The sequence below is a fragment of the Vanessa atalanta genome, chromosome 1, assembly GCF_905147765.1.
Source record: "Vanessa atalanta chromosome 1, ilVanAtal1.2, whole genome shotgun sequence".
Classification (NCBI taxonomy): Eukaryota; Metazoa; Arthropoda; class Insecta; order Lepidoptera; family Nymphalidae; genus Vanessa; species Vanessa atalanta.
In genome coordinates this window covers 4262545-4277064 of record NC_061871.1, presented here as the reverse complement: position 1 = coordinate 4277064, position 14520 = coordinate 4262545, and the positions used below count along the sequence as shown (strand labels likewise).

Genomic DNA, 14520 nt, shown 5'->3' with positions numbered 1-14520 from the left:
TCAATTAGGTTATCTTTCGCTAATAATTTATCACTAAGTATCAACATTTCTAATGATCGATTTAAGGTTTATTTATTTCTTTTTTTTCAATGTTCAATGGAGCGTCAATGTTTCAATAGAATGTAGAATCATATATTTCGATGGCCTTATTTAAGTAAAGTATACATCTATGTTAGTTATATACCAACATTACTTTCCTACTCTGTGAAGTTGCGTGAATTAACCAATTAGGATTGATCATTCTAAATTCAAACCGATTGACGTTTGAAAGTTTAATCGGGCATTTTGCTTGTATCTTGCGTTTGTTGTCTTTGTTTACTTATGTACGTATGTTTTCATCTTTGAATTTTTCTCAAGATTTTCTGAAGATCAGGGTACTTCGTTTTATTGCTTACTGTCACGACGGAACAAATTAAGATTGATAGAAATACACCTACCTACTTTATCATTCTAAAATTGTAGTTATAGGTATTTTAGAATATATTTTTGCGCTCAGTATTTCTTCCAAGGAGTTTTTATATATTTTTATACTTACGCCTATTTCCATTACTATTGTCATCAAAAGCGACATGTCTAAGAACGCACAACACAGTCACAGCCACACAGTCTTGGCTCTGAATCTTGACTTCAGTTTTGGGTGGATCTTTGTAGACATTATTTTCTTCTTTCTGAAAATTTAAATTTATTTTTGTCTTTCTGAATTCATTAATATCTTTATATTAGATATTTATGAAATTTTATAATAAATGTTTTAGAAGGTATGTTATAAACAACGATGCAATTTTAATTATTTTTTTCCCATTAAGAAATGGAAAAGTTAAACTTATTTATGGAATTATTTTAGAGAAAGAAAAAAATTAAAAAAGGGTTATATTTTCTTTGCTGCTTTGAAATCTTCTTGTCATATATATAATAGTGACATTGATATTGTTTATATAACACGAGAGGTATGTCGAAATAATAAATAGGATTGTGCACATAACATTATTGTAAATATACTTTAACGCAACTATTTGTAATCCTACATGGTTAAAACTAGCCCGAAGGGTGATTCGAACTCAAATTTTATAAAAAGCCTCTTTTTTGTAGAATGATAAGACTTATCTCATATCTGTATCAAAAAATTGATCATCCGCTTTACCTTTAACACCGTCAAGATTTGGTTTATGTACCTAAATTATTAAGGTTCTTCAAAAACAAAAGATTTAGACAAATCACAGAAGACGTAAATCATACTGATATTATTATTATTAAAATCATAATTCTTGTTCTTGAAAATATATTGGTTATTTCATCATTGCATAAACGTGATTTCCATAATTATTTGAAACTACTTACCTTAATTTAATTGAGTAGGTATTGAATATTTCATATCATAAATATGGTATCGTAGGTATCATTAATATGGTATCGTACTTATCATATTTGGATTTAGGTATTTTATCTATTATATATTGAGTACTTTATGAGGTTGTATCAAATCTAAATCTGGTTGATGGGGAGTCATCGAACAAATTTATAAATAAACATTTTTATATATAAATAATCAATTCTCTTAGAAGAAAGTGGCACCGGTAATCGAGAAGCTATCTGCAAACCGGCTGTTAGGTATGGGCATATTATGCGGAGGAAAGAGGACCATGTTGTGAGAAAGGTTTTTAGAATGGATGTGGATGTATTTAGAGGCAGGGGACGACCAAAGAAACGACGGATGGATTGTGTGAAAGACGATATGGTAAGAAATAATTTTAATTGAGAGATGACGTTTGACAGAGAAGTATGAAAGAAGAAGACATGCTGCACCAACCCCAAGTAAAATTGGGATAAGGGCAGGAGGATCAAGTTCTCTTAGATATTAACTTCTTTCAATAAATGTCTGCAATGACCCGATATGCGTCACTCTGTTTTGATGACTAATTGAATTCATGGATAAAAAATTACAGAATGAGCACTCCATTTAATTTTTATAATATGAATTATGTTTGGAATTGAATTTGAAAAAACCTCACACTCTATTCACTTACTCGATAGTAGGTACATTGAAAGGCACTGCAACCTACTTGGTGATAGGGCTTTGTGCCAGCCCGTCTGGGTAGGTTTGCCACCCATTCATCGGATATTCAACCGCCAAACAGCAGAACTCAGTATTGTTGTGCTCCGGTTTGAAAGGTGAGTGAGCTCGTGTAACTACATGCACAAGAGACATAGCATCTTAGTTCCCAAGGTTTGTGGCACATAGGTGATGTAAGGAATGGTTAATATTTCTTAAAGTGCCATTGTCTATGGGCGGTGGTGACAAATTACTAACTACTTATATAAAAAAAAATATTCAAAGCTTTTATTTTTTGTTCTGGGATATACTCGTAGTATATTTACCTATAGATGGTTTCTGGCTGAAACTGCGATTAATAAAAGAAAACTATACCACTAACACATTGTTTGGCGTCTGTATTTTTCATGTACACATATTTTTTTCAAACAATCTCAAGCTGTAAGTTTTAATATACATTGTAGTTTTTGTATTTGCTATCTCTTATTGGAGTAGCATGATGGACATAGTTGAGATTTACGCTCAGCGTAAATTAGTAGTTTATAAAGTGCGCTTTAGTTTTGTGTTCAGGAATTTTGCTGCTACTCTTTAATAAACCTTTTTTTCTATGTTTGGTAATACTTATAATACAAACTACCCTGGTTAATTTAAATTTATCAAGACTTTGAATAGAAATCGGTTCCATTTAATAGATAACTAGAGCAGGGTGAAATTATTAAAATATAAAATTTTACAAGTCTAGATAATTTTAACATTTTCAGTATATTAAAATTATTGTGCTAAGTACCTACCTATTGTCTTTTTTTACTATAATTAATTATATTTATGTTGAAGATTGCAGAAAATATTTATAAATTAAACTATAAATTAAATATATTAATTAAGACTATAAAATGTTTTTGACACTCGGCCTGCCTGCTTTATTAATCATATTAAAATTATAATTGTAATGTATTACTCTATCTATATCTTATTATTTTAGTTTAACCACCCAGTTGTCAAAATTAAATAACCATTATTTAAAAATTGAGAAAAACTAATAATTATAATTACTGAAATTTGCATGTTTCAAACATTTTTTATTCCAATCTCTCCTTTACTAATTAGATTTTATTTATTATTAGTTAAAGATGATATACAAAAAGTCGTAATCATAGAGCTATTCTGTAAGGGTAAACTCTATCTAAATCAAAGGAGAAAATGACAGCGTCAATGTTAGAATTTAGTGAGTTTTTACAGAATAGCACCAAGTATGCGTTTGTTAGAAATATGAATGCAGTTGCATTAATATTAATATAATATATTTAAAATATATGTACATATTTTGTTATTGTATCGGCTTTCATAGAAATAAGTTTGATCGATTTCAGAACGTTATTCGTATGTTTTTGAAATTAATACAACATTATTCCCGAGTAAAATTAGAAATTAAATATTTGTCACCGTTATAATGTAAATGGAAGATTTTTGCGAATTTTGATTTTAATTAATCCTCAGAATTATAAGGTATGCAAATAAAAATGTATTTCGTGTACTTTTGTAATATTTATTTATTAGGTTGTTAATATTTTTTAATTGATAGGATGGATTAGTAATATCGTGATAACACAATCTGCACATATATTTCAACGTGTTAAGACAGTAAGAAGTTTTTTTTAAATATATTTGTAAAGCTTTTTATTATTAATACGCGGGACATAAAAGTAATACCTACTTCTTTGTAACCATATTGAGCTTTCATATTGCAAAGCTTGAATTTAATTTATAATGGCAATACTTTTTCAAATTGAACATTTGTATCGAGTGTATAATTTAAATCTCTTTTTCTGTATTCTCGTAATTTACATACGCTAAATAAAAAGCGGTGTCATCACAAATATATTTGGAGGCAATATAAACATAATATCAATTTAAATTCCTTGTTAGTGGAGCGAAAGCCGACATCATACCTGAAATTGGGCTTTTGTTATTGGCTAGATGGTGGACCAATCGCATGCTCGCAGAGCGCCGCTCCGCTCGCTCTCAGCGGGTCCCGGCAGAACGGGCGGGTCGAGCAGCGAGCTCTCCTCGCCTCAGTTCCTTTTGACACCTCGTATTGAAGTGACGTGACCAACACTGTGCAGTTCTTTAAATTTGATTATTGACAACTATTCCGTAGTTGGTGCCAGTGACGATGCCGCGACCTTCGCGTGAATCGTACGGTGATCAAAAACCACCCTATTCGTACATTTCTTTGACGGCAATGGCAATTTGGAGCTCTCCAGAACGTATGTTGCCGCTGTCCGAAATTTACCGGTTTATTATGGACCGGTTTCCATATTACCGACGGAATACTCAGCGCTGGCAGAACTCTCTGAGACACAATCTCTCCTTTAACGATTGTTTTGTGAAAGTGCCAAGACGTCCCGATCGTCCTGGAAAAGGCGCCTATTGGACTTTGCATCCTCAAGCATTTGACATGTTCGAGAACGGGTCATTGTTGCGCCGTCGTAAGAGGTTTAAGCTTCAGAAAGGTGAGAAAGACAACCTGAATGCAGAATTAGCTGCGCTCGCTAGCTTCAACCGAGCTTTCTTGGCGCGGCAAGCTGGAGCACCACCACCACCACCACCCCTACCAACCGCGAGTATGTACTCACCACCTATGTGTCCACAATTAAGCCCTGAACCTGCTGAGCTACCAGAGACAGCATCGATAACAATGTTGCCAAGGGAAAGACCGCGAAGAGCGTTCACAATAGACGCTTTACTAGAGCCGGAGCCTCCGCGGGCGTCTCCATCTCCTCCAAATCATTTGCTTGCGATGCAGGCCGTTCAAGTGATGCCACAGATAGACTTTACTATGCCATCTCCATACGTGCTGGCTGCCCAGCGGTACCAAGCTGAACTCCTGCAAGCGGCGGCGCACGCCCTGCGTCCATGCTACCTACTACCACCTCCCCTGCCGGTAGCGTGACATCAGCGGTCTCCTTCGAACTGCTCCAATATCTCGTGCAATGTTAGGTTGTAAGTACTGTAGTAATTTTGAAAAACTATACAAATTCCAATCTCTAAAAAAACGTGAAAAGACCGAAATAAGTAAATCATACATTAAATCGTTATAATTCGTTTTATCTTAAAATTGGTGATGTGTTTTTATCGAAAAAATGTGAAGAATAGTTTTATAAATATTCATAGAATCGTACCGTTTAAGCTTAGTGATGTGCGTTCTGCAGCGCCGCGACGGGAGGCCTAAATGGTACTTAATTATACTGGCAAGTGCCCGTGCTGAACAACTCGAAATATTTCTGTAAAAGTAGCGTTGATGTTAGTGATCTCATTTGTAGATATTTATGAAGAGTAAAATAGGATTATTTAATACAATTTAATTTATTAATATCGTGACGTATTTGCTATTATCATATAATATAGGTGTGTAAATATTAATTTGAGATATATTTGTAAATTTCGCATGAAGAACCGCCAGTCACGTTGATTGAAAGAACAAAGAATTGTTATTTATTTTCGCTTTATTGTTACTTGTAGATAATAGGTATACATTACTGTAAATATTGTTTTCATTGTTATAATTTTAGTCGGTATATTAAATGAAATACTTAATTCTAACCTTTGTTTTATTATGTCGGAGATTTATTTATTCCAATGTTTGATAGTACCTAACTAATGTATTGTTTGAAGATTATTAATAGGATGGATAAAATGCATACACACAGCTAATTTTGATTACCATTTAATCCTTCTAATAGACATAAGTCATATTTTAAGATTGTGGTAGTTTAAATGTTAGTTGAATTATCTCAGACAAAACTCGTAAGAATATTAGTATACATACATAAATAAAATAAGTCATTTGCTTTGTTATATATTTTTGTATATTTATTAACAATTGAATTATAGATGCAAACAGTTTTTTTATATTCGTATCTGGCATACCTTCCCGCGTAATTCCGGGTGGTATAAATTGGTTTAATCAACTTACCACGGTTTTTCAGTCAAATTATCGATTTTTTTAGATTTGATCGATCCATCGTGGGGGGCGTAGGACGAGAGGAATATTCTAAGTGGTAAAAAATGGTCGCGGAGGTGGTCTGTTTCACGGTGTAATGTGCTGTAACGACCGCATTTGTTGTCTAATAGATCATGGTATTGCATCCACTTGAACAATTGCTGACTCACCGACCCTTTAGCTGAATACTTAAAAGGTTTTTGAAAAATCGAACTTAACTTATAGTCTTCATGATTTAAATAACTATAATTATAAAGTTATTGTAAATGTAAATAAAACTTTCAAATAATAAAAAAAATTAAGATACTATTTACTGTTTTAATAGGTATTTTTTTTAAAATTCTTATTAAAATATATAAAGACTTAACCTTAAAAAGGTCACATCTAAGTCTCAACAAAAACTTATTTGGATCTACAACATTATTTATATTTCTGAGTTGTTACATTATAATCAAACAAGTTTTGTTCAGCAGATATTGGATGTCCAATAAAAAAAAACTAGTAATATGTTGAATAACAAATTTAAGAGTTAATTTAAGATCTATTTACATTTTTTTTGTTTAAACAAAGTTTGGGTTTGATTTTAATTGAACGGATATTATCACAAGGAAATAGTAGTACCTACTGCTTATAAGAAAACGGCGATGCAGGTTTCAAACAAATGATTAGTTAAATTAACTTATAAATCCAAACGTTTTTTGCGGAGATTACTTAGTGTTAGTGGCTATAAAACTATTTATAACTGATTATTTTGGTTGCTGGTTGGATCTTTTTTACTAAGTTATTTACTTGGATTAGAAAGACGCAGCAAGATTTTGAAGATTGATTTGACTTTTTGTCATGTTATTTATTATCCAATTTAAATCGCTTTCGAATAACTTGGTTATTTATGGAAAAATACGTACCTAAGGTAAGAAATCGATTATTATAATAGCATCTGCTTAGTGTTGTATTGTTATCATTCAAATACATTAAATTATATTCAAACTGACTAACCTTCATATACAATCTTTATCTAGTAATTTGTTGTAATAAAACTAGTTTTTTTTTTTTTTTTTAACGAATTTAATCGCGTATATTCCGTGACCCCGAACACTGCAAAGTGCTCGAAACGTCGGGATGCTAAAATAATTTGTTGTAATTTTTGATCTACACCTGAACTGTTGTTTAAATACCTACTGCCCTTTTTTAATTTTAAACAATACGGAATAAATATGAGGATATTTTACAAATGTTTATGACTAACAAATAAAGTTTAAACTTAAATACTTAACATATCGTTTACAAGTAAATAACGAAATATTAAAATAAATTATAAATACAACGTATCACTTTGAACGTAAATCAACCATTTTATTAGTATATTCAAACGTCGAAAGCATCACTTTCTGCTTAACATAAATATTTGCAAATAATTTCTTTGCTCATATTACGGTTACATTTCTTGCTAAACCATATTTTAGTTGTGATATGCTATGATATTTTTTTTATCCGTAAACCTTTGCTGTCTAACTTTAATTTTAAAACGATTTTTGTAGTGCTATCTTTGTAATAGACGCTTCTATAATGTGCTACTAATTGAACTTCAAGTGTTCGTAATATTACTATTATTAGTAAATATTCGGATTCACTTATCGAGGAATGCTCGACAAGATTAAAAAAAGTAAATCTGTAGGCGACGTATTTGACTATTACGTAAATAAGTCGAGTAATATCAACAAATATGGGAAGTGAGACCGCATCAACTCATTATAATAATATTTTTTTATATGAACACTCACAAGCTTATAATTAATTTAAAATTATTATTTACTTATACGAAAGCAACTACGAGTGCTACTTATAATTATTTAAGCGAAGTAAAACAATTATAAGGCGATTACGTTGTGATATAAATGATACCTTTAGGCAAATTAAATTTATATGCAATTTTCATCCTGTTTCTAGGTTATTTTTCTGAGCTTGTTTGAGCTGTTATGAGATGTAATCAGGGGAATGATTGAGGATACGTGTAATTATTAGAAGGTAATCTCTTCAGCGTAAATAAGAAAATGTGCGGGTCCGGTAATATCTGCACTCATAGGCTTATTTGTTAACTGTAACTAACTCCAGACAGCTTAGCTTAAGCATTATTTCGATATCTAGAAATAGCCTTGTATGAACAACATATTAAGTTTTATTTAAATACAAGATACAAGGTATATTTGCATATAACATTATCGCCGTGCTCTTGTTAAGTAAACGTTCTTACTTAATGTTTTATTTAAGCTAGTTTAAAGATTATGAAGTTTAATTGTACCTATATATTAATAACAAGTTTTCTATATGTATTTTGGTAGGAATATATAAGATAACATTATGCTTGTATCTTTGTGGTAACAGTATGTTTTTTTAAGCTGCTAAAAACACTATCGTTGTATACAACGATAGTTTAGTACCAAATACATTTTTTGTTAACAAGATCTAAACAAAAGGTAATAAATGTCGTATTACTAGAAGCAAATATGAAAACTAAGTAAGTATTTATGTGTATAGTAACCTTACACGTACTCATCAGAGTTCGGTTAAAAATCGCTATATGACAACTTTATGTGTAATTGTTTTTTTAAGTTTAGTTTTTTTTAATAAAGCTTTCTGTTGTAATCGTTTTGAATAACACGTAAGGTAAATTGAAAATTTCCATACTTTTTCATGCAGTGTTTCATCCAGCTCATAGGGTGAGTCAGCTAGTGTACAAGCAGAAAGTATAAACTACTTATTTCAGATCACCTAGTTGGCGGTGTAAGTTGTTATAAGGTGTGTTTTCTTTCTAAATATAAAGAAGCACAGTCCAGTGTATGTTTCTTATTTTTTTAATAACGTTCAACTCGAAAATACGCCTTATATTTGTATAGCGCTCTCCAAGCACATATCTTTTTTTATTCTATAAACATCGGAAAGTAGCTTAGTAAGTTTTTGTTTTATATTAACTTATGTTCAGTAAATATTGGATTGTATACTCGTAATTGCACGATACGCGTTTTTTTATGATGTCTCAAAGCATATCAAACAATAAATATTTGTAAAGGCAGGTGTTTGAAAAGGATTAATATAGAACCTTAAATAATAATCGGTCTCTTAGCACTTCTGTTGATGGTTTTGCCCGAACACCTTTGTACGAACACGTAACCTCTAATTTTGAAATTAATATCTAACACATTGTGTCCATTCGTTGGTTCTCCGCTTTTTTGACTTCGTTACCTATAATTATCTCGGTATAATAGTTCGATTTAGGTTTTAAGTTATTGTCATAGCTTTATAATGTTTTTCATAGTTTGAATTTTTAAATCATTTTATAATGATACAATATAGATTATATAAAGAAATGAGTAATAACTTCTATGTTTTAAAAATGTATTATTTTTATGAAGTCTACAGTCGACGCTTCTTTAAACAAAGAATAGAGAGACATAAAGTCTCACCGCGTCTGGACCAAGGGCTATTCCGGGACATTAATTCAATAATATCTAGTAAGGGCTCTTTGTAAGACAAGTTTTAATGTACCAGGTAAGAGGGCGTATAACACGCATAAATTATAATCATATTATACAACATTTTGAATCTTATTACAACGAGTTAAGGCTTATTAATAAGTAATTTACCGTGAAGAACAATCACCGGATCCACACTGCGGGATGTCGTGTAGTTGCATCTATTCGGTTTTAGGAATTAGTCGAGACAAGATCATTGATATTTTGAAGCTGGTTTTTATTATATATGTAAGACACATAATGTTATAAATGTCGCTAACTACTTTATAGTACGATATCATCTTCTGTACATAAATAGGTAATACAAAACATTTTCTTATATTTTTTTCCTCCGTTTTTCAACTACATATTTTTTATTGATAGCTACTGATTAACGTTACTGTTTAAAAAAAAAAACAAGACAAACTATGCAAGTTGAATAAAGGTATAATGTTGAAAATTTCAATAATGTAATGTAATGTTTGAATTTCGAAACAGAAGTTGTTCTAATATTCTATAGTGATTATTCGAAGAAGATCAAAAAAGTTTGTATATGAACTTATTTTTGGCTTACTATTTATTTTCGGATGATCTGTAATGATGATGTCGTCCTTATCGATATCAGCTACGACGACCAATCTCAAGAGGGTAGCCAACTACGCAGGGTATATAGGGCACAAGTGTGCACGCAAACACAAGTTTACTCTCTCATCACTGACTAATCCGTACTGACTAATACGTAATCCGATGGGACTTCAAATCAGACATGACCGGAAATGGTTCTGGCGCAGGAACAATAGTTTTACATGTTTTCTGAATAGCAGAAGTGTAAACCTTCCTGTTTTATCTTGAGAAAAACACAATAACTTTATATCAGCCCGACCATGATACGGACTCATGTATATAATTAATTTAGTAGTATATAAGTGATTCAGTCAATTTTCTCTTATACAGAAATTAAACAATATATATGACTTATGACAAAGGATCTTATTACGAAGGAAACATGAAAAAAAAAACCAATTGAATGCTTAATTGGATGTAATATTTCTAATGAACATTTCGGGTTAGCGATATAGATCGACTTAAACAACTTATTCAATTGTTATTATTTTACTTTAAATTGCTGTTTTTAATTAAAAACTTTGTATCCAAGAAACACTTGCTCGGCTCTTTATTCCATTAGTTCCAACTATTAGTTAATAAGACATTTTTTGCACAAATACCACATTCCGAAATGTCCATTATCGACTCTACAATTTTCAAGGTCCTATGTAGCGCTCTATTTTAGTGGCAATTTAAACTCTAAAACTTGGTAGTTAAGGACGAAAACTTAATACTTAACTTGAAGAAAGTGTGCGCTTTGTGCTGTGATAGTTGTCATTAGGTCACGTATGGTAGGCCGAGGCTTCATCGACGGATGATGGTGTGAAATGACTGTTCGCCGACGCCTTTGTACTCGCCGCTCGATACCGTTTTGTATGAGGCACTTTTTGTGAGCTACGTTTAGGATGCGTCCTGTTTTTTGTACTTTGTTTGTAATGCCGAGTGTGTGGGACTTGACACGTAGGTAACTATTGTTAATGCCTGTCTAATAGACCATTTTTGAAGTAAGTGTAGTTCTGTTTGGTTATCCACTATCGTTTCTATTCAAAGTTTTATCGAATTCAATGCTATATTTTTATTTTTTTTTGAATTTCGAATGTGAGGAAGTGAACGGTATCGGTATCCATTAAACAAATCGTTAGCGCTCGGGGTAATGACTCATAAAAGATTTATCTAATGTTTGCACGCGAAAAGCTTAGTGTCAGTTAATTTAAGCATTTGCTCAGAATTGACTACCATTATTTAATTGGACGGTTATTATACAAGTCGTTTCTTAAAAGTGATAAAAGACAGATTAAATATCGCGAATTGTTTTTTATTACAGTAATCTAAAAATTTGCTAACACTTTGGAAAGCGAAATAGCGACCTTTATTTATTTTCAATCTAAATTAATTATAAACTGCACTAAAACAAATTGAATAGCAACGCTTAATTAAATTTTTTATTGATTTTTTGTTTCATATTCATAAACGATTCAACAACGCAATGTTACCAAAATAAAAAAGAGTTTTTAATCAAAATTGATGAATACATAGAATGTAATGTCAATTAGAAAAAAGCTATAAAATAACAACATGTTATGTGTTATTACTGTTAAACGGAGAGTATCTGTTTTTGAATAAACTCAGTGAAAAACAAAATGCGCAAATATAGTATTAAATATTACTCTTATACGTTCATCAAAAGTTTTGGATAGGGGTGAAATACGACTATGATCAATGTAATTTTTTTTTTGCACTTGTGGTCGAAATTTTACAGAAAATTAAAAAAGAAAAAACAAATTTCCGCTTGAAAATTGCTAAAATTTTGGAGATTAGTTTCAATAAATATTACTTCGTGAAGTATGTATGAGTAGATATGTAGATACAAGCTATTACGCGCGGTTTCACCCGCGGTAACCGTTACTATTCTGTCATTGTGGGTTGTAGCACAATGTTGCATATTGTATAATCTTTCCCAATAAACGGGCTATCTAACACAAATATTTTTCTTAAAATCGAAAAATTAGATACTTTTACTGGCACATTCAAACGAATAAACTCGATAGTAATGATTATTTAAATTCAGGCCTCTGTCAGTCTGTCAGTCTATCTATGTGAAAAAATATTATAACCGATTTTACGCGGACGAGACAGTTGAATAGTTATGATTATCTTAGCTCCTAGCTAATTTGTACGTCGGTTGATCTTGTGATGATAGCCTCCCTACCACAATTATATGATGATTGCGCGACATGTCATCATTATCATCACATTTGTGTAATCAAGGACATTCATCATTGTCAATGATATCCTTACGAATATAATAATATTTAGTGTGTTTATGTTTACGAGCCTCAATGCTTGAACAATTGAAATGAAATATAGGGAGAGCTTGAAAGACAGTTACCAATAATGGCTTATGTCTGTTGTATGCCATATCTTGATCGAATATGTTCCTATTAAGGAGGAGGCGATCGAATCGCTGTTGGCAGAGCTGGTAAAGCACAACACTTAAAATATAATAATTTATTGTGTTGATATTATTAATTTATATAATGTAAGATGTTTTTTTTATTTAATAGTGAAACAATGTAAGTAATGCATAACGAAATTTATAAATAATAGTTTTTTTGAGACAAATAAAAAAACAACGTCTTCTATATTTAGTATAAACTTAAATTGTCTTCGTGAAATCCAGACGGTATTATTATAAATATAAAATATCCTTGTTGTGTAAACGGATGGGACTGCTTTAACCCGGTGTTTATTTATACATTTAGAACTTTTGGTGGCGCCGCTTTTATACAGCCCTAATATAAATAACAAGGTTGATTCGTTACACTGGCATTTTTGACTTCGATAAAATATATATTACTTTAACCTTATTGCAATAAAGTTATAACAAATATATTCTTGATCAGAATACAAAGCAATACCAACCAAGATATGTACATTTCTTAAATAATTTTAAAACGTTTCAAACGAATAAAATACAATATTAATAATGTGTAAGTCATGTATCAAAAGAAATAAAACCCTAAAGCGAGCATTGAAATCGTACGACGTATTTTAATTCACATTAAAGAAAAAATGAAGGAGCGAAATTAGCTTTGTGGCGTACAGTGGAACCGATTCTGCATTATTACGAATAACGCAAGATTGATTCCCACACAAAAGCTGTCAACCTCGGGGAATGAATAAATCGCAAATGCGGGCTTTTGTTGTTGTTATAACAAAATGAAGTCGTAATGAGTAGGAGTCGGTCGACTTGTGAGCGAAATGTCGCGATTGAATTAAAATTGCTTCAATATTGCGGTTACGTTGACATTTGACGAGCGTCTCTGGAATCTGACGCATGTCACACTTGACATTCGCATTCGCAAGAGCAGCGCCGGCGCGGAGTTTGCATGCAAGGTTTTAAAATTGAATGTAACCTATAATTAAATAATTGACAGTAGCAATCTCGTTTATTGAAATAAACAATTATAGAAAAAAAAATTAAAGGTTATAGTATTAAAATTTAACGTATTTATAAGTATGTAATATTTTTCTTCGTTGAAAATATGAAGTAGCTTAACATGTTACTGCACAGAACTTGCATCAAAGTTTTATATCAGATGTTATCAATTGTTACATGATCGATTACGTTTCTGTATAACTTGATTGCTTTTGACACAAACGATTTTATCGAGAAAGGATGCAGGCTAATTGATCGCGTATTAGGTTGTGGTTTCAATCAATAAACCGGATCCTAATCAGTGCGATTTTGTAACCAATGATCTCAATTCTATATATACTCGTCATTTTATTTGTGCACTTAATGTATTACAAAATTTAAATTTAAGGTCGTTAGGTAATATACATAACTTCTTAAAGCATATGTTCGAAAGAAACTTAAGTTTATTTTCGAATAGCATATAAATAACAAGCAGATTGTTAAATATATTTCTTGAGTATTAATATATGTAATGGTTTGGTGGTTTATTCGTTGGTTTATTAGAAAACCCGAGTTCCTGGGTTCAAAACACGAAAAAAGTTACAGTTTTTTGTGGATAATTTTTTATTAACAGGTTGGAGTTAGGGAGCTACGAGAAAGTGGAAATAGATGGTATATAAATCTAAGTGTTTGATTTTGATATAATATTTTTTTTCTTTAGGTAAAAGAACGAATGTCTATAATACATACCTACTTATTTTTTTAAGAAAGGAATACTGGCAATATATAAAAATATTAAAATTCGAAGTGCACGGTACGTCATGTTTTCGAAGTTTAGTTGGCGGCAAAGGCATGAAAACGCGAGGTATGCCTCTCGTGTAGTTAGCGGCGTAGCTTTTGTCTTGTTTGTTATTAACAGCAATAGCTCGGCTGT

The 14520-nt window shown here is 31.4% G+C and overlaps 1 protein-coding gene across 1 annotated transcript; it reads left to right on the top strand.

The window, feature by feature from the left end:
• Positions 1-4182: 4182 nt before the first annotated feature.
• Positions 4183-5486, top strand: LOC125065772 (fork head domain-containing protein FD4-like). Its single transcript, XM_047673591.1, has one exon. The coding sequence runs from the start codon at positions 4224-4226 to the stop codon at positions 5001-5003; it is 780 nt and encodes a 259-aa protein (XP_047529547.1). The 5' UTR covers positions 4183-4223; the 3' UTR covers positions 5004-5486.
• Positions 5487-14520: the final 9034 nt, after the last annotated feature.

Coding starts and splice junctions, on each gene's coding strand:
- LOC125065772 (XM_047673591.1), top strand. CDS start 4,224: ATGCCGCGACCTTCGCGTGAATCGTACGGTGATCAAAAACCACCCTAT.